General features: G+C 48.4%; 1 protein-coding gene across 4 annotated transcripts in view; it reads left to right on the top strand.

The window, feature by feature from the left end:
- The window catches only part of PHF12 (PHD finger protein 12), a 252771-nt gene that overhangs the window by 89047 nt on the left and 141183 nt on the right, over positions 1-22541 (top strand). For all 4 annotated transcript variants that reach the window (XR_010241510.1, XM_063955905.1, XM_063955904.1 and 1 more), the window contains exons 4-9: positions 11076-11460; positions 11641-11761; positions 12184-12316; positions 12708-12872; positions 13181-13339; positions 13823-14558. Coding sequence is in view for 3 of the 4 variants with exons in the window: in XM_063955905.1 (XP_063811975.1) it covers positions 11076-11460; positions 11641-11761; positions 12184-12316; positions 12708-12872; positions 13181-13339; positions 13823-14558 (1699 nt within the window). In the remaining variant the exon portion in view is untranslated. The remainder of the gene's footprint in view (positions 1-11075; positions 11461-11640; positions 11762-12183; positions 12317-12707; positions 12873-13180; positions 13340-13822; positions 14559-22541) is intronic.

Raw genomic sequence — 22541 nt, 5'->3', positions numbered from 1 at the left:
GACCCTCCTCCAAGCCAGTTAGATTTTTGTGCCCGGCCGAGAAGGGTGCAATCTAGGTGGCTCTCCTAAAGAGCTGCTTAGAAAAGTTTAGCTTAGGTTTTTTATTTTACAGTGAGTCCTGCTGGCAACAGGATCACTGCAACGAGGGACTTAGGGGAGAAGAAGTGAACTCACCTGCGTGCAGGATGGATTGGCTTCTTGGCTACTGGACATCAGCTCCAGAGGGACGATCACAGGTACAGCCTGGATGGTCACCGGAGCCTTGCCGCCGGCCCCCTTGCAGATGCTGAAGTAAGAAGAGGTCCAGAATCGGCGGCAGAAGACTCCTCAGTCTTCTAAAGGTAGCGCACAGCACTGCAGCTGTGCGCCATTTTCCTCTCAGCACACTTCACACGGCAGTCACTGAGGGTGCAGGGCGCTGGGAGGGGGGCGCCCTGGGAGGCAAATGAAAACCTATTTTGGCTAAAAATACCTCACATATAGCCTCCGGAGGCTATATGGAGATATTTAACCCCTGCCAGAATCCGTTAAAAGCGGGAGACGAGGCCGCCGAAAAAGGGGCGGGGCCTATCTCCTCAGCACACAGCGCCATTTTCCCTCACAGAAAGGCTGGAGGGAAGGCTCCCAGGCTCTCCCCTGCACTGCACTACAGAAACAGGGTTAAAACAGAGAGGGGGGGCACTAATTTGGCGTTAGAAATATATAAAACAGATGCTATAAGGGAAAACACTTATATAAGGTTGTCCCTATATAATTATAGCGTTTTTGGTGTGTGCTGGCAAACTCTCCCTCTGTCTCTCCAAAAGGCTAGTGGGTCCTGTCCTCTATCAGAGCATTCCCTGTGTGTGTGCTGTGTGTCGGTACGTGTGTGTCGACATGTATGAGGACGATGTTGGTGAGGAGGCGGAGCAATTGCCTGTAATGGTGATGTCACTCTCTAGGGAGTCGACACCGGAATGGATGGCTTATTTAGGGAATTACGTGATAATGTCAACACGCTGCAAGGTCGGTTGACGACATGAGACGGCCGACAAACAATTAGTACCGGTCCAGACGTCTCAAAAACACCGTCAGGGGTTTTAAAACGCCCGTTTACTTTAGTCGGTCGACACAGACACAGACAGGGACACTGAATCCAGTGTCGACGGTGAATAAACAAACGTATTCCTTATTAGGGCCACACGTTAAAGGCAATGAAGGAGGTGTTACATATTTCTGATACTACAAGTACCACAAAAGAGGGTATTATGTGGGATGTGAAAAAACTACAGTAGTTTTTCCTGAATCAGATAAATTAAATAAAGTGTGTGATGATGCGTGGGTTCCCCCCGATAGAAAATTATGGGTGGTATACCCTTTCCCGCCAGAAGTTAGGGCGCGTTGGGAAACACCCCTTAGGGTGGATAAGGCGCTCACACGCTTATCAAAACAAGTGGCGGTACCGTCTATAGATAGGGCCGTCCTCAAGGACCAGCTGACAGGAGGCTGGAAAATATCATAAAAGTATATACACACATACTGGTGTTATACTGCGACCAGCGATCGCCTCAGCCTGGATGTGCAGAGCTGGGGTGGCTTGGTCGGATTCCCTGACTAAAAATATTGATACCCTTGACAGGGACAGTATTTTATTGACTATAGAGCATTTAAAGGATGCATTTCTATATATGCGAGATGCACAGAGGGATATTTGCACTCTGGCATCAAGAGTAAATGCGATGTCCATATCTGCCAGAAGATGTTATGGACACGACAGTGGTCAGGTGATGCAGATTCCAAACGGCAAAAAGGTGTATTGCCGTATAAAGGAAGAGGAGTTTTTTGGGGTCGGTCCATCGGACCTGGTGGCCACGGCAACTGCTGGAAAATCCACCGTTTTTACCCTAAGTCACATCTCTGCAGAAAAAGACACCGTCTTTTCAACCTCAGTCTTTTCGTCCCTATAAGATCATATCTGCCCAGGGATAGAGGAAAGGGAAGAAGACTGCAGCAGGCAGCCTATTCCCAGGAACAGAAGCGCTCCACCGCTTCTGACAAGTTCTCAGCATGGCGCTGAGACCGTACAGGACTCCTGGATCCTACAAGTAGTATCCCAGGGGTACAGATTGGAATGTAGAGACGTTTCCTCTTCGCAGGCTCCTGAAGTCTGCTTTACCAAGGTCTCCCTCCAACAAGGAGGCAGTATGGGAAAAAATTCACAAGCTGTATTCCCAGCAGGTGATAATTAAATTACCCCTCCTACTACAAGGAAAAGGGGTATTATTCCACACTATATTGTGGTACTGAAGCCAGAAGGCTAGGTGAGACTTATTCTAAAAAATTTTTTGAACACTTACAAAGGTTCAAATCAAGATGGAGTCACTCAGAGCAGTGATAACGAACCAGGAAGAAGGGGACTATATAGTGTCCGGGGACATCAGGGATGCTTACCTCTATGTCCCAAATTTGCCCTTCTCACTAAGGGTACCTCAGGTTCGTGGTGCAGAACTGTCACTATCAGTTTTAGACGCTGCCGTTTGGATTGTCCACGGCACCCCGGGTCTTTACCAAGGTAATGGCCGAAATGATGATTCTTCTTCGAAGAAAAGGCGTCTTAATTATCCCTTACTTGGACGATCTCCTGATAAGGGCATAGTCCAGGGAACAGTTGGAGGTCGGAGTAGCACTATCTCGGATACTGCTACAACAGCACGGGTGGATTCTAAATATTCCAAAATCGCAGCTGATCCCGACGACACGTCTGCTGTGCCTAGGGATGATTCTGGACACAGTCCAGAAAAAGGTGTTTCTCCCGGAAGAGAAAGCCAGGGAGTTATCCGAGCTAGTCAGGAACCTCCTAAAAACAGTGCATCATTGCACAAGGGTCCTGGTAAAAATGGTGGCTTCCTACGAAGCAATTCCATTCGGCAGATTTCACGCAAGAACTTTTCAGTGGGATCTGCTGGAAAAATGGTCCGGATCGCATCTTCAGATGCATCAGCGGATAACCCTATATCCAAGGACAAGGGTGTCTCTCCTGTGGTGGTTATAGAGTGCCCATCTTCTAGAGGGCCGCAGATTTGGCATTCAGGATTGGATGCTGGTGACCACGGAGCCCAGCCCGAGAGGCTGGGGAGCAGTCACACAAGGAAAAAATTTCCAGGGAGTGTGATCAAGTCTGGAGACTTTTCTCAACATATATATACTGGAGCTAAGGGTAAATTTATAATACTCTAAGCTTAGCAAGACCTCTGCTTCAAGGTCAGCCGGTATTGATCCAGTGGGAAAAACATCACGGCAGTCGCCCACGTAAACAGACAGGGCGACACAAGAAGCAGGAGGGCAATGGCAAAAACTGCAAAGACTTTTCGCTGGGCGGAAAATCATGTGATAGCACTGTCAGCAGTGTTTCATCCCGGGAATGGAAACTGGGAAGCAGACTTCCTCAGCAGGCACGACCTCCACCCGGGAGAGTGGAAACTTCATCGGGAAGTTTTTTCCACATGATTGTAAACCGTTGGGAAATACCAAAGGTGGACATGATGGCGTCCCGTCTGAACAAAAAACGGGACAGGTATTGCGCCAGGTCAAGAGACCCTCAGGCAATAGCTGTGGACGTTCTGGTAACACCGTGGGTGTACCAGTCGGTGTATGTGTTCCCTCCTCTGCTTCTCATACCTAAGGTGCTGAGAATTATAAGACGTAGAGGAGTAAGAACTATACTCATGGCTCCGGATTGGCCAAGAAGGACTTGGTACCCGGCACTTCAAGAGATGCTTACAGAGGTTTTATGGCCTCTGCCGCTAAGAAGGGACTTGCTTCAGCAAGTACCATGTCTGTTCCAAGACTTACCGCAGCTGCGTTTGTCGGCATGGCGGTGGAACGCCGGATCCTAAGGGAAAAAGGCATTCCGGAAGAGGTCATTCCTACCCTGGTCAAAGCCAGAAAGGAGGTGACCGCACAACATTATCACCACATATGGCGAAAATATGTTGCGTGGTGTGAGGCCAGGAAGGCCCCACAAAGAAATTTCAACTCGGTCGTTTCCTGCATTTCCTGAAAACAGGAGTGTCTATGGGCCTCAAATTGGGGTCCATTAAGGTTCAAATTTCGGCCCTGTCGATTTTCTTCCAGAAAGAATTGGCTTCAGTTCCTGAAGTCCAGAATTTTGTCAAGGGAGTATTGCATATACAACCCCCTTTTGTGCCTCCAGTGGCACTGTGGGATCTCAACGTAGTTCTGGGATTCCTCAAATCACATTGGTTTAAAACCAGTCAAATCTGTGGATTTGAAGCATCTCACATGAAAAGTGACCATGATCTTGGCCCTGGCCTGGACCAGGCGAGTGTCAAATTGGTGGTTTTTTCTCAAAAAAGCCCATATCTGTTTGTCCATTCGGACAGGGCAGAGCTGCGGACTCGTCCCCAGTTCTCTCCCTAAGGTGGTGTCAGTGTTTCACCTGAACCAGCTTATTGTGGTGCCTTGCACCTACTAGGGACTTGGAGGACTCCAAGTTGCTAGATGTTGTCAGGGCCCTGAAAATATGTTCCAGGACGGCTGGAGTCAGGAAAACTGACTTGCTGTTATCCTGTATGCACCCAACAAACTGGGTGCTTTTGCTTCTAAGCAGACTATTGCTAGTTGGATGTGTAATACAATTCAGCTTGCACATTCTGTGGCAGGCCTGCCACAGCCAAAATATGTAAATGCCCATTCCACAAGGAAGGTGGGCTCATCTTGGGCGGCTGCCCGAGGGGTCTCGGCTTTTACAACTTTGCCGAGCGGTTATTTAGTCAGGGGCAAACACGTTTGTAAAATCCTACAAATTTGATACCCTGGCTAAGGAGGACCTGGAGTTCTCTCATTTGGTGCTGCAGAGTCATCCGCACTCTCCCGCCCGTTTGGGAGCTTTGGTATTATCCCCATGGTCCTTTCAGGAACCCCAGCATCCACTAGGACGATAGAGAAAATAAGAATTTACTTACCGATAATTCTATTTCTCGGAGTCCGTAGTGGATGCTGGGCGCCCATCCCAAGTGCGGATTATCTGCAATACTTGTACATAGTTACAAAAATCGGGTTATTATTGTTGTGAGCCATCTTTTCAGAGGCTCCGCTGTTATCATACTGTTAACTGGGTTCAGATCACAGGTTGTACAGTGTGATTGGTGTGGCTGGTATGAGTCTTACCCGGGATTCAAAATCCTTCCTTATTATGTACGCTCGTCCGGGCACAGTATCTAACTGGCTTGGAGGAGGGTCATAGGGGGAGGAGCCAGTGCACACCACCTGATCCTAAAGCTTTACTTTTTGTGCCCTGTCTCCTGCGGAGCCGCTATCCCCCTGGTCCTTTCAGGAACCCCAGCATCCACTACGGACTCCGAGAAATAGAATTATCGGTAAGTAAATTCTTATTTTTCACAGGGAGCACTGCTGGCAACAGGCTCCCTGCATCGAGGGACTGAGGAGAGAGGAGCAGACCTTCTTGTCTAAGATAGGCTCTGCTTCCTCGGCTACTGGACACCATTAGCTCCAGAGGGGGTGAACGCAGGTTCTTACTGGGCGTCCACCCCCGGAACCGCGCCGCCGTTCTCCTCACAGAGCTAGAAGAACGGAAGACAGAAGTAGTCAGGCGGCAGAAGCCTTCAGCTTCACGGAGGTAACGCACAGCACTGCAGCTGTGCGTCATTGCTCCCATACACCTCACACACTCCGGTCACTGTAAGGGTGTAGAGCGCAGGGGGGGGGCGCCCTGGGCAGCAATATAAACACCTCTTATGGCAAAAGACAATATACATGTACAGGTGGGCACTGTACATATATATATAAAAGAGCCCCCGCCATATTTTTGTAAGTTTGAGCGGGACAGAAGCCCGCCGCCGAGGGGGCGGGGCTTCTCCCTCAGCACTCACCAGCGCCATTTTCTCTCCACAGCACCACTGAGAGGAAGCTCCCCGGACTCTCCCCTGCTTACACACGGTGAAGGGGTGTTTAAAAGAGGGGGTGGGGGGGGCACATAATTGGCGGATAACATATTATACAGCGCGGCTGGGGAAAAACATTTTGTGTTGGTCTCCAGGATCATTGCGCTGGGGTGTGTGCTGGCATACTCTCTCTCTCTGTCTCTCCAAAGGGCCTTGACAGGGATACTGTCTTCAGGAGAGGGGTTCCCTGTGTGTGTGAAGTGTGTCGACATGTTGGACGAGGAAGGCTCGCTTAATGTGGAGGGGGAGTGCTTGAATGTCATGTCGCCGTCGACAACGCCGACACCGGAATGGGTGGATATGCTGAATGTCTTGAATGCAAATGTCAATCTATTGCATAAAAGGTTAGACAAGGCAGAAGCTAGGGATCAGTCAGGTAGCCAGTCCATGCCTGTCCCTGTGGCGCCAGGCCCTTCGGGGTCTCAGAAGCGCACCATATCCCAGATCGATGACACAGATACTGACTCTAGTGTCGACTATGAAGATGCAAAATTACAGCCGAAGGTGGCAAAAGGTATTCGGTACATGATTATTGCCATTAAAGAGGTTTTGCATATTACTGAAGAACCCCCGGTCCCTGACACGAGGGTACACATGTATAAAGGGAAAAAGCCTGAAGTCCCCTTTCCATCCTCATTTGAACTAAGTGATTTGTGCGAAAAGGCTTGGGAATCTCCGGATAGGAGACCACAAGTTCCCAAAAGGGTTCTTATGGCGTATCCTTTTCCACAAACTGATAGGATACGCTGGGAATCTTCACCTAAAGTAGACAAGGCGCTGACACGCTTGTCCAAAAAGGTGGCACTGCTTTCTCAGGATACGGCTTCCCTCAAGGAACCTGCTGACCGCAGGCAGGAAATTACCTTGAAGCACATTTACACTCATTCAGGTACTATTGCTAGACCAGCTATGGCGTCGGCCTGGGTTTGTAGTGCGGTTGTGGCATGGGCAGATTCTTTATCTACGGAGATTGACACCTTAGATAGGGATGCTATTCAAATGACCATAGAGCATATCAGAGATGCTGCCTTGTATATGAGAGATGCTCAGAAAGACATTTGTTTATTAAGCTCCAGAATAAATGCTATGTCTATTTCTGCTAGGCGGCTCTTGTGGACCCGACAGTGGACGGGGGATGCCTATTCAAAGCGGCATATGGAGTCCTTGTCTTACAAAGGGGAGGAGTTGTTTGGAGACGGCCTCTCGGACCATGTCGCTACGGCTGGTAAGTCGAATTTCTTACCTTATGTCCCCCCGCAGCATACAAAAAAGCACCTCATTATCAAATGCAGTCCTTTCGTTCCAATAAAAACAAAAAGGTACGGGGATCGTCCTTTGTTGCCAGAGGGAAAGGCAGGGGAAAGAAGCTGCACACAGCTAGTTCCCAAGAGCAAAAGTCCTCCCCTGCCTCTGCAAAGTCCACCGCATGACGCTGGGGCTTCCCGGGGGGAGGCAGATCTAGTGGGGGCTCATCTTCGGTTTTTCAGCCACGTCTGGGTTCACTCGCAGGTGGATCCCTGGGCATTAGAGATTGTTTCTCAGGGATACAGGCTGGAATTCGAAGACTTGCCTCCTCGCCGGTTTTTCAAATAGTCTCGGCCGGCTTCCCCGTCAGAGAGGGAGCTAGTGTTGGCGGCAATCCAAAAATTGTATATTCAACAGGTGATTGTCACAGTTGCTCATCTCCAGCAAGTAGAGGGATATTACTAAACCCTGTTTGTGGTTCCGAAACCGGACGTTTCGGTCAGACCCATTTTAAACCTAAAATCTCTGAACCTGTACTTGAAGAGGTTCAAGATGGAATCACTCAGGGCGGTCATCGCCAGCCTGGAGTGGGGGGATTGGATGGTGTCCCTGGACATAATACATGCATACCTTCATGTTCCGATATTCCCCCCTCATCAGGCGTTCCTGAGATTTGCAGTGCAGGACTGTCACTACCAATTTCAGACGTTGCCGTTTGGGCTTTCCACGGCCCGAGGATTTTCACCAAGGTAATGGCGGAAATGATGGTGCTCCTGTACAGGCAGGGGGTCACAATTATCCCATACTTGGACGATCTCCTCATAAAGGCGAGATCTCGGGAGAAGTTGCTGGACAGCGTGTCTCTGTCCATGAAGACGTTGCAGTTACACGGCTGGATTCTCAATATACCGAAGTCCCAGCTAGTCCCTACAACGCGTCTGACCTTTTTGGGCCTGATTCTAGACACAGACCAGAAAAAGGTTTTTCTTCCGATCGAAAAGGTTCAGGAGCTCATAGCCATGGTCAGGAAACAAAAAAAGGTTTCAGTGCATCATTGCACGCGGGTCCTGGGGAAGATGGTGGCTTCATACGAGGCCATCCCCTTCGGCAGGTTCCATGCGAGGACTTTTCAATGGGACCTCTTGGACAAGTAGTCCGGGTCCCATTTACGAATGCATCAAAGGATCACCCTGTCTCCCAGGACCAGGGTATCTCTCCTGTGGTGGCTGAACAGTGCTCACCTGCTAGAGGGTCGCAGGTTCGGCATTCAGGACTGGGTCCTGGTGACCACGGACGCAAGCCTCCGAGGCTGGGGAGCAGTAACACTGGGAAGAAATTTCCAAGGTCTCTGGTCAAACTTAGAGACTTGTCTCCACATCAACGTCCTGGAGTTGAGGGCCATATACAACGCCCTGTGTCAAGCGGAGGAGTTGCTTCGGAGAAAACCGGTTCTTATTCAGTCGGACAACGTCACGGCAGTGGCTCATATAAACCGGCAAGGCGGAACAAGGAGCAGAGTGGCTATGGCAGAAGCGACCAGGATTCTACGCTGGGCGGAAGGCCATGTAAGCGCGCTATCAGCAGTGTTCATCCCGGCGGGGGTGGACAACTTGGAGGCAGACTTCCTCAGCAGGCACGACCTGCATCCGGGAGAGTGGGGACTTCATCAAGAAGTCTTCGCACAGATCACGGATCGATGGGGACTGCCTCAAATCGACATGATGGCATCCCGTCTCAACAAAAAGCTAAAGCGGTTTCGCGCCAGGTCAAGGGACCCTCAGGCGATAGCGGTAGACGCTCTGGTGACACCTTGGGTGTTCAGATCGGTCTATGTGTTTCCTCCTCTTCCTCTCATACCCAAAGTGTTGAGAATAATAAGATTGAGCAGTGTCAGAACAGTCCTCATTGTTCCAGATTGGCCACGGAGGACTTGGTATCCGGAGCTGCAAGAGTTGCTCACAGAAGATCTGTGGCCTCTTCCTCTAAGGCAGGACCTGCTGCGGCAGGGGCCCTGTCTGTTCCAAGACTTACCGCGGCTGCGTTTGATGGCATGGCGGTTGAACGCCGGATCCTAGCGGAAAAAGGATTTCCGGAGGAAGTCGTTCCTACCCTGATCAAGGCTAGGAAAGACGTGACGTTAAAATATTATCACCGTATATGGCGGAAATATGTTTCTTGGTGTGAGGCCAGCGCTGCTCCTACGGAGGAGTTCCATTTGGGCCGTCTGCTTCACTTCCTTCAAACAGGAGTGACTTTGGGCCTAAAATTAGGGTCCATAAAGGTCCAAATTTTGGCCTTATCCATTTTCTTTCAAAGAGAATTAGCCTCTCTACCTGAAGTACAGACTTTTGTGAAGGGGGTGCTGCATATTCAGCCTCCCTTTGTGCCTCCGGTGGCGCCTTGGGATCTTAACGTGGTGTTAAGTTTCCTCAAGTCACCTTGGTTTGAACCACTCAAAACTGTGGAGTTGAAATACCTCACGTGGAAAGTGGTCATGTTGCTGGCATTAGCTTCGGCTAGACGTGTTTCGGAATTGGCTGCTTTATCACATAAAAGGCCATACTTGGTTTATCACGTGGATAGGGCAGAGTTGAGGACTCGTCCTCAATTTCTGCCAAAGGTGGTCTCATCTTTTCATATGAACCAACCTATTGTCGTGCCTGTGGCTACACGGGACTTGGAGGATTCCAAGTCCCTGGATGTGGTCAGGGCTTTGAAGATTTATGTGACCAGAACGGCTAGAATCAGGAAGACTGAAGCTGTTTGTTGTGTATGCGGCCAACAAGGTTGGCGCTCCTGCTTCAAAGCAGACTTGCTCGCTGGATCTGTGGCACGATTCAGCAGGCGCATTCTACGGCAGGATTGCCGTTACCGAAATCGGTTAAGGCCCATTCCACTAGGAAAGTGGGCTCTTCTTGGGCGGCTGCCCGAGGGGTCTCGGCATTACAGTTGTGCCGAGCAGCTACTTGGTTGGGATCTAACACCTTTGCAAAGTTCTATAAGTTTGATACCCTGGCTGAGGAGGACCTCCTGTTTGCTCAATCGGTGCTGCAGAGTCATCCGCACTCTCCCGCCCGTTTGGGAGCTTTGGTATAATCCCTATGGTCCTTACGGAGTCCCAGCATCCTCAAGGACGTTAGAGAAAATAAGATTTTACTTACCGGTAAATCTGTTTCTCGTAGTCCGTAGAGGATGCTGGGCGCCCGTCCCAAGTGCGGACTTCTTCTGCAAGACTTGTATATAGTTATTGCTTACATAAGGGTTATGTTATAGTTTATCGGTTGAACCGTGGCTATGTTGTTGTTCATACTGTTAACTGGGTAAGTTTATCACAAGTTATACGGTGTGATTGGTGTGGCTGGTATGGATCTCGCCCTTACTTACAAAAATCCTTCCTCGTACTGTCCATCTCCTCTGGGCACAGTTTCCCTAACTGAGGTCTGGAGGAGGGGCATAGAGGGAGGAGCCAGTGCACACCCAGAGTCCAAAGCTTTCTTAAAGTGCCCTATCTCCTGCAGAGCCCGTCTATTCCCCATGGTCCTTACGGAGTCCCAGCATCCTCTACGGACTACGAGAAATAGATTTACCGGTAAGTAAAATATTATTTTAAGTTTCCAAATATGATACAAATAAAGGTCATTCCGTTTATTTTGCGATGACAACTCTTTACTGTAAGCTAGCCATGCTGTGGTTGTTTACCTTGTGAACTGATATGTCAGGACGACTATTGTAGGTCTCCCATTACACCCTACACCGCTGTACCTTGCTGAAATTTCACTAACCTAGCAAAGATTGAGCATCTTTTGGCTAGGATTCGATATCGCGATCACATAAACATGGCTGTTTGTTTCACTCTTCTCCTTGCAGAAACGTGAACGGAAGAAGGAACTGGGCCAAGTTAATGGATTGTTTGACAGATATGGGAGGAGGACTGTGTCGCCCACCAGTGACATCGATTTTTCTGAGCGAGCTGCTGGCAGCTTTCGAGCCCTTGCCCAAGCTAAGGTGTTGGAGAGGAGGGTAAGCCGCCCAGGCACCCCTACTTCCAGTGCTAGCACTGATACACCCAATTCTGAGCAGAATGACATGGATGAGGACATGATTGATGTGGATGACGAACCTTCTACGGAGTCTGATTGCAGTCATTCTCAGCTAAAGAGACCGTTTCAGCTCCTCATTGCGGCAGCTATGGAGCGCAATCCTACCCAGTTCCAGTTGCCCAATGAACTCACCTGCACCACAGCACTTCCAGGTCAGTGATGAGGATTATAATTTACTCTGGCCCACTAAGGTTGCTGCAGGTATCTCACCAGATTCATCTTCCAGCATGTGCTAATGGTTGACTTGAGTCTTAGAATCTCATGGACAAGTGGCATTTGTTGCTTGAAACTTAATGTAACAATGTGCTGAGTAATTACCAACTTTTCCACAGGCACCAGCAAACGGCGGAGGAAAGAGGAAATGACGGGAAAAAATGTAAAGAAAGCACAGCATGAGTTGGATCACAATGGCCTAGTTCCTCTACCAGTTAAAGTCTGCTTCACTTGTAACAGGCATGTATAGTAACTGCCCTCAGGGCCTTTCTTTGATAATTGCACACAAGGATTCCACCCATCACTGGGAGCACTGTATGAGCTGTCTTACTTTGGCTAAGGGGGGTAAAAACGACACTGGCGAAAACCACAGGTATAGGCAAATTCACCGCCAATACATGTGTTTTTTTAGTGAATTCGCCCATTTTTGCCGCAATTTCACACATGCCGATTTGGCAAAATAAAAAAAAGTGAAACTGCATGGGCGAACATGGATTAAAAAAGTGCGAAAACACCCGCAATTGAATACAGTGTCAAAAAAACGGCACTTAATTGAACACAGCTCCCCCCCCCCCCCCCCCCAAGCCTTACTCGTGATGACAAATGAAGAAAAGTCAAGCTCTGTGCTGAATATCTTTGTAAAATGTTTATTTCTCTGTCAGGAGCTGTCGTGTGGCACCTTTAATTCAGTGCGATTACTGCCCCCTCTTGTTCCATATGGACTGTTTGGACCCTCCTCTCACTGCCATGCCAACCGGCCGCTGGATGTGTCCCAACCATATTGAGCACATTGTGGTGAGTCTTTTTGGAATTGTTGGCATTTCTGTACTGATTTGCTGATGTGAGTAATCGGAATAAGAACTACACAAATATTAGGCTATCGGGATCCCTGCCTTCAGCAGACTGATGCCGGAATCCCGACAGCCTGTCAAATGCCGCCGCCCCAAATTCTGACGAAAGCGGGGCATTCCCATTCTGGGAATATAACATGTGGCGAGCAAAGCGTAGCGAGCCGGCGAGGGGATTCCGACAGACTGGATGCCGCTGCCGGTATAGTGACAGCCGTAATCCCGTCTGCCGCCAAATATGTATTCCTTTTTAGTTGTGCCCTCATGAAAATTAGCAGCTTGTTTTCCTCAGATGAAGATGTCATTATGTCCTTTTATCACCTTTGTGTCCTTTTTAGCTGAACCAGAAGAGTATGACCCTGAGTAATCGGTGCCAGGTATTTGACCGCTTCCAGGACACCATTTCCCAGCATGCGGTGAAGCTGGACTTTCTGAGCCGCATCCATAAAATACATCCACCTAACCGCAGGGTGCTGCCGACAGCCAGGAAAAACACAGTCAAGGTGAATAATCTTGAAATAGTTTTTAGGCTGACAGTTTTGTTTTAGATTGAAACCATTTAAATAAAAATTAAGGTTGGCACTTAACAGTGTATGTAGAACAGAGATTGGGTTAGTAGAAAAGCATCAGATATAGTTCTCAATAGTTACTGAACTACAGAGATTACATTTGTATTTGAAATTCCATTTATTTACGAATATTCATTATTATCAAGATATTGATGCATTTGGTTATTCCATTTGCAATTGCACCTTTTAAATATGCTATACCAATCACTTTACATATCTTCATTTTACTGTATAAATCTTAGGTTCCTGAAGCCATCAAGGCCCAGTACCAATCGCCTCAGCAATTACTGCCTCCTGCAGGTATACGGGATGGAGAGCTTATTTGTAATGGTGTACCTGATGAATCGCAAAAGCGTCTACTGCATTCTGAGCACTTAGCTAACCAAGCAGAGCAACAAGAGGTGAGTACAAAACCAGTCCTCTTATTACCCTTACTTTCCCAGTCTTTTTTTAGAACTGTTTTTTTAACTCCAGGAGGAACCTACAAGTGCTGCAATATGCTTGGAGGAGCCTAACGTGCGCATTACTTTCGTTAATTCTATAATATTAGTAAATGTTAGTCATGTAAATGGATCTAAACAAACTAATTGGCTGTATACTGGTTCAGTCCGCAAAAGAGATGCCTCCTCTCTGTGTAGGTGACACATCCACTTAAGAATGGTTTGTTTGTCAAAGGAGAATGATTATAATTGGCTGTTTTATTTAACCAATCATTTATCCATAGAGTTGTATATTGATATTTCTACAACCGCTAGAGAACCACAAATGGCTTCATCTTACATTGCATTTATATTTGCAAATTATAAATAATTGGTGATGTATTTATAGCTTTTAATCCACATGTTTTGACCTTTTTTTTTGTTTATGATTTTTATTTTCTTTAGTGGCTCCGTAGTGTTGTTGCTCTTCAGTGCAGCATACTGAAATACTTATCTGCTAAGCAGTTGCCATCCTGGGGATCAGATGACGTAGACTTGTTGGATGTCAAACCGGTCATTGCACCTGATGGATCCATTTCCAACTCTCACCAGCATGCTGATGGCAAGCCTCAGCTTCCTTCATCTTTGTGTCCCAGCAGTCAGTCTACGACATTGGAAGAAGATGCGACTTATCTGGTGAAACCGCGCCTCTTGGCCAACTCTGGCACTTCCAATGGACCTGCTGTATCAGAATCTAAATCAAATGGGCCACATACTTACAATGCTAGCCCAAGCCCTATGGAACAATTGATTGACCATCAAAGGCTAACTGGAGCTAGCACTGGCATTTCTGTACTTTCCCAGCGGCAAGCACGGCCTCGGTCAGGTACGCCTCCCACAGCGACTGTTCTCCCAAATCATGTGCTGAAAACGGAGAGTACGGCAGGAACCACACTCTGTACCCAGAGGCTTCCAGTGCCTGTTGTTACTCCAGTTTCTTGCACCAGTCCTGAAATTTCTAGCACTTTGTTACGAAAACATACTCAAACGCAACCTGGACCTCTACTGAGTCAACAGGATTCACGACACATGGGGTCACCACTATCTGGCACCAGGGCACTTACACCTCCGCAGGCTGTTGGTGATCTCGCCTCTGCAGCACCTGGTGCCTCCAAACTTTGTGCAGCAGCTCCCCCTACAGGTGAGTACACTGCTTTGTAGCATTTGTAATGTATTTTAATATTTTAGGCATGCAGGGCCTTCAGTATAGATTAAAATATTCTCCTATTTGAATTGTATAAACTGTTTGCTATATTGTGCTCATCTTAGACATTATGAGAAACGTCTGTCAGCCAGCATAACCAGACAGTTGTGTGAACTCCTTGACCTTGTAGACAGATATTTGCTCAGCAATTTCTAATGCTCATAAGGCCCCTAGAAAATACCATGTGCTCTTTATTGCTCAGCAAAGTGACAGTGAGTTTCTCCCACTGCTGGGACATGCTTCAACCTCACAAAATATTGGGGTTTTCTGCAGCAGGATACATTTGGTTTCCACAGGAAAACATCGGGGTGTAGAGTGGATCTTGATACAGAGGCACCAACAGGCTAAAACTTTAGGCTGTCCCAGGATGCTTGTGGCCTCCACTTTAAACCCCACCTCCAGGCACTGGAGCTCAGTTTTGAGTTGGTGCCTGCAGCAGCAGGTCACCTAACAGGAGGGCTGCACTGGGCAGCCCTGAAAAAGCTTTTCTAAGAAGATTTCTTCAACTGGACTTTCAGCGCTGTATGTCAGGAGACACTTCAGCGCTGCAGCTCCATCACCTCCCAAGTGGTGTTGCATACTCCCTTGGCTCTGTTCCCGGTTACTTGCAGCAGAGACGCTCCGGCTTAGGCGCACAATCGCAGACCGCTCTCCTGGATCGTGTGGCTGCTACGGGGAGGAGGTAAGAGGTCCCCCAGGCGGGACCCGCCATTAAATCGCGTAACATCTGCGCGACCTAGGGAGATGGGTCGCAGCACTGGCGTGGACACTGTCACCAAGCAGGGACCCCACTAGACCGCCAGGGCGTAAGAGTACAGGTCGGGTGTACGAACACCCATTTAATAAGGCTCTGTAGTACTGGCGATGGAAGTCCAGCATAGGGGAACCAGTGCTTGACCTGTAGCCCTTCCTCCGGCTCAGGGCGCCGACTCAGAGTAGATTTTCCCGCCCTGGAGCTGCCTCACACTGATATAGATATAGATATAGATATAGATATATATATATATATATATATATATATATATATATATATATATATATATATATATCCATTTCTTTTCTGTATCTTCCAGAAAACAGCGGCACTCCAGGATTTGTAATAAAACAAACGTGCTTTATTCACTCATCAACGTTTCGGGGTTTTATCCCCTTCATTATTCTCCGTACACTGGTGAAACGCATAAGCGCCCCCTATAGGACCACCGGTGCACTGCGGCTCATTCCATATCAAATCAACTCAAAAAAACATAAAAATTTTACTGACCCTTTCCGATTTTTATGAAATTTGGTGTACCAGTAGGATGAGGGGAAAAACTAATCTCCACCAAATTTCAACATCATAGGTTGGATATTTTTGGAGGTGGAGCCATTTAAAAATGAACAAAACATGCAAATTTTAGTACTACCTTACTAAATTAAAATTTAAGTGAAAAGATCTAGTCATAAGCTTCAAAATGACACTAATTTCATCTCTCTGTCTTAATTAGAACTCAAGTTACAGGCAGAGAGATGAAATTAGTGTCATTTTGAAGCTTATGGCTAGATCTTTTCACTTAAATTTTAATTTCTCTTACGTCCTAGAGGATGCTGGGGTGGAGACCATGGGGTAAAGACTGGATCCGCAGGAGCTTGGGCACACTAAAAAGACTTAAGACTGGGTGTGAACTGGCTCCTCCCTCTCTGCCCCTCCTCCAGACCTCAGTTAGACTTTGTGCCCAGGACTGACTGGATGCACACTAGGGGAGCTCTACTGAGTTTCTCTAGAAAATACTTTTTGTTAGGTTTTTTATTTTCAGGGAGCACTGCTGGCTACAGGCTCCCTGCAGCGTGGGAGTGAGGGGAGAGAAGCAGGACCTACTTCTGTGAGTTTCAAGGCTCTGCTTCTCGGCTACTGGACACCATTAGCTCCAGAGGGTTCGATCACTTGGTGCGCCTAGCTGCTTGTTCCCGGAGCCACGCCATCACCCCCTCACAGAAGACAGAAGTCGGGTGAGTATGAGAAGATCAGAAGACTTCAGGACGGCAGAAGACTTCAGTGACGGAAGGTACAGCACAGCGGTAACGCTGTGCTCCATGCTCCCACACACATCACCAACGGTATTTCACTGGGTGCTGGGGGGGGGGGGGGGGGGGGGGTGCCGCCGCCTTGGGCAGAATGTTACTGAAGTTTCTCAGGGCGGCACAAAGATTGTGGGTGCCTCGGCACCGTGTATAGACCCCCGCCGGCATTTTTAAACCGTTTTGAATTTGGCGGGCCGAAGCGCGCCGGGAAGGGGCGGAGCTTCGTCCCGCAGCTCACCGGCGCCATTTTCCCTGCAACACGCTGCTGAGGGATAGAGACGCTGCGGGGACCTCCACGCTTCTCCAAGTAACGGGGGTGGGGGCTTTTTCAGAGGGGGGCCGCAGTGTGGTGCTTAATAGTGAGATAAGGCAGCGCTGGGTACATATATCTTTTTTGCGATATATGGGCGCTGAAGTGTGAGCTGGCATACTCCCTCTGTGTCCTCTCTCTGGCCTTTATTGTAGGCCTGTCACCTAGCAGGGACGTTCTGTGTGTTGTGGTGTGTCGGTACTACGTGTCGGCATGTCTGAGGCTGAAGCTTATTCACCGGAGGAGGTTATTGGGGGAGCGGATGCGGGGCTAGAGTTGGGACTGTCGACGCAGCCGACACCTGATTTGCTAGCATTGCTCAGTACGATAAACTCGAATGTAGCTTCCTTATCACAGAGATTAGATAAGTCTGAGGCACAGACCCAGGTGTGGAAAAAGTCCATGGAAGAGGCTTTGTCTCAGGTTCAGACCCCGTCTGGGGCGCAAAAGCGGCCATTTACTCAGGTGGTAGATACTGATACCGACACGGACTCCGATTCCGACGTCGATTTCACTGAGGCAGCGTTACATCCACGTTTAGTTAAGAGTATTCAGTACATGATTGTGGCTATAAAAGATGTTTTACACATTTCTGATGAACCTGCGGTACAGGAAACTAGGATTTGCTTGTTCAAGGGAAAAAAACCTGAGGTGAAATTTCCCCCATCTCATGAAATGAATACTCGTTGTGAAAAGGCGAGGGAGTCGCCGGATAAGAAATGGCAGATTCCCAAGAGGATTTATATGGCGTATCCTTTCCCCTCTGAGGACAGGGAAAAATGGGAGACATCTCCAACTGTTGACAAAGCTTTATCTCGTTTGTCTAAGAAAGTGGCGCTTCCGTCTCCTGACACGGCAGCTCTCAAAGATCCGGCGGATCGCAAGCTGGAGACGTCTCTGAAGTCCATTTTCGCTAATTCAGGTGCATTGCTCAGACCCGCTGTGGCGTCGGTATGGGTGAGTAGTGCTATTGCTAAATGGGCTGAGAATTTAGCTAATGATATGGATACTCTGGATAAAGATAATGTCCTTCTAACTCTTGGTTATATTAAGGACGCTGCAGATTACATAAAGGATCGCGCGAGGGACGTCTGTCTCTTGGGTTCAAGAACCAATGCCATGTCGATATAAGCTAGGAGGGCCCTGTGGATCCATCAATGGAACGCTGATACCGATTCCAAGAGGGCTATGGAAGTGCTACCCTTCAAAGGTACTGTCTTGTTTGGGGACGGCTTGGCTGACCTGGTCTCGACCGCGACTTATGTTCCCACACAACAGAAAAAGGCACCACATCAGCAGATGCAGTCCTTTCGTCACAATAAATACAGGCGTGGAAAAGGCTCGTCCTTCCTCGCTTCAAAAGGTAGAGGAAGGGGAAGGAAACCTACTGCAGGTTCAGGCGCCCAGGACCAAAAGTTCTCCCTTGCTGCTACCAAGTCCACCGCATGACGCTGGGGCTTCCCTGGGGGAGTCCGAACCGGTGGGGGGCCGTCTACGAAGTTTGTCAGGTCTGGATTCAATCAGGCCTGGATCCCTGGGTACTAGAGATCGTGTCTCAGGGATACAAACTGGAGTTTCAGGAGATGCCCCCTCACCGGTTCTTCATTTCGGCATTACCAGTAGGTCTTCCGGACAGGGAGGTGGTGCTAGCAGCGATTCAAAAACTGTGTCTACAGAGGGTCATTATTCCCGTTCCCTCGTCTCAGGGGGGGGAGGGGTTCTACTCGAGCCTCTTTGTTGTGCCGAAACCAGACGGTTCGGTCAGACCAATTCTAAATTTAAAATCCCTCAATCCATACTTGAAAGTTTTCAAGTTCAAGATGGAATCCCTTCGAGCTGTGATCTCCAGCCTAGAAGGGGGGGATTTTATGGCGTCAGTCGACATAAAGGATGCCTACTTACATGTCCCGATATATCCTCCGCATCAGGCTTTCCTCAGGTTTGCGATATACAGGATTCTCATTACCAATTTCAGACGTTGCCGTTTGGGCTTTCCACGGCTCCGAGGATTTTCACCAAGGTCATGGCGGAAATGATGGTGCTTCCTCGCAAACAAGGGGTTTCAATTATCCCCTACTTGGACGATCTCCTGATAAAGGCGAGGTCCAAGGAACGATTACTGAAAAGTGTGGAGTTGTATCTATTGGTCCTGCGACAACACGGATGGGTCCTCAATTTGCCGAAATCCCAGTTGATTCCGATCACTCGGCTTACGTTTCTGGGCATGATTCTAGACACGGAGTTACAGAAGGTATTCCTTCCAGAAGAAAAGACTCTGGAATTACAGACTATGGTCAGAGAACTTCTGAAGCCGTCGAGTGTGTCGATATATCATTGTACTCGGGTTCTGGGGAAGATGGTTGCGGCGTACGAAGCCATTCCATACGGCAGATTTCACGCCCGCGTGTTTCAGTGGGACTTGCTGAGCAAATGGTCCGGGTCTCAGCTACACATTCACCGGAAGATAAGTTTATCTCCCAGAGCCAGAATTTCTCTCCTGTGGTGGCTACAAGTGAATCACCTCCTGGGGGGACGTTGATTCGGTATCCAGGAGTGGGTACTTTTGACAACAGATGCAAGTCTCCGGGGCTGGGGCGCAGTCACCCAAGGAAGAAATTTCCAGGGAAAATGGTCGCCCCAGGAAGCCTGTCTCCACATAAATGTTCTAGAGTTAAGAGCCATTAACAACGGCCTGCTCCAAGCAAGAAGTCTTCTTCAGGGTCGACCGGTCCTGGTACAGTCAGACAACATCACAGCGTTGGCCCATATACACCGGCAAGGCGGAACAAGGAGCAGAGCGGCAATGGCGGAGGCCACAAAGATACTTCACTGGGCGGAACAACACGTCAGCGCACTGTCAGCAGTCTTCCTACCGGGGGTGGACAACTGGGAAGCGGATTTCCTCAGCAGACACGACCTTCATCTGGGAGAGTGGGCTCTGCACCAAGAGGTTTTTGCAGAAGTGACAGGACGCTGGGGAATTCCGTTGATAGACATGATGGCGTCTCGGCTCAACAAGAAGCTCCCGAGGTATTGTTCCAGGACAAGGGACCCACAAGCCACGGCGGTGGACGCCCTGGTGTCTCGTGGGTCTTCCAGTCGGTGTATGTGTTCCCTCCTCTTCCTCTCATTCCAAAGGTGCTGGGGATCATTCGTCAAGCAAGGGTTCAGGCGATTCTCGTCGTTCCAGACTGGCCAAGAAGGGCCTGGTACCCGGATCTTCAGGACTTGCTGGTGGAAGATCCTTGGCCGCTTCCTCTAAGGGAGGATCTGTTGTTACAGGAGCCATGCGTGTTTCCGGACTTACCGCGGATGCGTTTGACGGCATGGAGGTTGAGCGCCAGATCTTAGCTCGTAAGGGTATTCCCAGGGAGGTCATTCCAACTCTCATTAAGGCTAGGAAAGAGGTTACGGCGAAACACTATCACCGTATCTGGAGGAAATACGTTTCCTGGTGTGAGGTTAAAAAGGCTCCTGCAGAGGATTTTCACTTGGGTCGTTTTCTCCACTTTTTACAGGCGGGTGTAGATGCAGGCCTGAAATTGGGTTCCATCAAAGTGCACATTTCGGCTTTGTCTATTTTCTTTCAAAAAGAGTTAGCTACCCTCCCAGAGGTTCAGACTTTTGTGAAGGGTGTAATGCATATCACTATCACCGTTTGTAGTGCCATGGGACCTTGATGTCGTCTTGCGGTTCCTCATGTCTTCCTGGTTTGAACCTTTGCGGAAGGTTGAATTAAAATTTCTCACTTGGAACGTGGTTATGCTTTTGGCGCTGGCATCTGCCAGCCGAGTATCGGAATTGGCAGCTTTATCTCATAAGAGTCCGTACTTGATTTTTCTTGCGGATAGGGCGGAATTGAGGACTCGTCAACAATTTCTACCAAAGGTGGTTTCGTCATTTCACATTAATAACCAACCTATTGTGGTTCCAGTAGCTTCGGAAGAAGTGGCGATTCCAAAATCTCTGGATGTTGTAAGAGCGTTAAAAGTTTACGTTTCTAGGACAGCTGTTACTAGAAAAACTGAAGCGTTTTGTTTTGTATGCGGCCAACAAGGTTGGTCATCCCGCGTCAAAACAGACTATTGCACGCTGGATTTGTAGTACGATCCAACAGGCTCATTCTTCGGTGGGGTTACCGGTGCCGAAGGCGGTTAAAGCCCATTCTACCAGAAAGGTGGGCTCATCTTGGGCGGCTGCCCGAGGTGTTTCGGCACTACAGCTTTGCCGAGCGGCTACTTGGTCGGGTTCGAACACTTTTGCTAAATTCTATAAGTTCGATACCCTGGCCGATGAGGACCTGGCGTTTGCTCAGTCGGTGCTGCAGAGTCGTCCGCACTCTCCCTCACGTTCTGGAGCTTTGGTATAATCCCCATGGTCCTTTTGGAGTCCCCAGCATCCTCTACGGACTAGGAGAAAAGGATTTAACGGTGAGTACCAAAATCCTATTTTAGTAAGGTAGTACTAAAATATGCATGTTTTGTTCATTTTTAAATGGCTCCACCTCCAAAAATATCCAACCTATGATGTTGAAATTTGGTGTAGATTAGTTTCTCGTCATACCTAACAAGCACAGCAAATTTCATTGAAATCGCTGATGGTCATGAAAATGGCTGTGTTGATTTGATGTGGAATGACCCCTGCACCTAATATTGGGGCAGATGCATTAACCTGTAGAAGGCATAAGGAAGTGATAAACTAGTGATATGTGCAAGGTGATAAGGTACCAGCCAATCAGCTCCAATATGTAAATTAACAGTTAGGATATGATTGGCTGGTGCCTTTATCACCTTGCACATTTCACTGGTTTATCACTTCTTTATGCCTTCTCCAGGTTAATACATCTGCCCCATTGTCCCATTGTTTAATCTTCCTTGGGCGAAAAAATTGTCTAACCAAGTGCAGCAATGTATCAGTCTTTGGTTAGACAAAAACCTACACCAGGTCACTCCCGTATTTCTGGGTCCTCTAAGTGGGCTGCTTCCTCCTCGCAATTCAAAATTCTCTCTGAGGTTTCATCTGAAGAGGAGGGACAGCATACGGTCCTGTCAGACACTGAATCCTGTGTCACTAATGAGGATTCTTCCTTGCAGATTGATGTCCCAGCCTTAGTTGTTGCTAAGAAGCATTTCCTTTAAAGAGGAGGATTCCACTACTGTGGCAAAGAAAACTGATAAGTTATATTAACACATTCTGATTATTTTGTGGACATCAGACTGGAACCCTGGTTTGATCCAGGGAGGATATTCCCTCTGCCAAAAACGTGCCTTAGCTCGCTATCCTCTCCCTGCAGAGTCATGTAACAATGGGAAACTCCACCGCTGTCCACGGGTTCTCGGTCTCTTTCAAGAGACGTCCCCCTCGCCAGTTTTGCACTGAGGCCCTCCTTTCAGATCCGTTAAAGGTGCAATCTCTACGAACTGTGGTGAGTTCCCTCCTGCGTACAGAAGTGATTGTGCCGGTACCTCAGTCCCAGAGAGGTAGAGGTTAATGTTCGACCATGTTTCTGACCCAAAACTCAGTGGGTCCTTCCGGCCTAAATCTCGTCT

The sequence above is a fragment of the Pseudophryne corroboree genome, chromosome 2, assembly GCF_028390025.1.
Source record: "Pseudophryne corroboree isolate aPseCor3 chromosome 2, aPseCor3.hap2, whole genome shotgun sequence".
NCBI lineage: Eukaryota > Metazoa > Chordata > Amphibia > Anura > Myobatrachidae > Pseudophryne > Pseudophryne corroboree.
The sequence above is the reverse complement of the archived record's forward strand: the minus strand, read 5'-3'. Positions and strand labels throughout refer to the sequence as shown.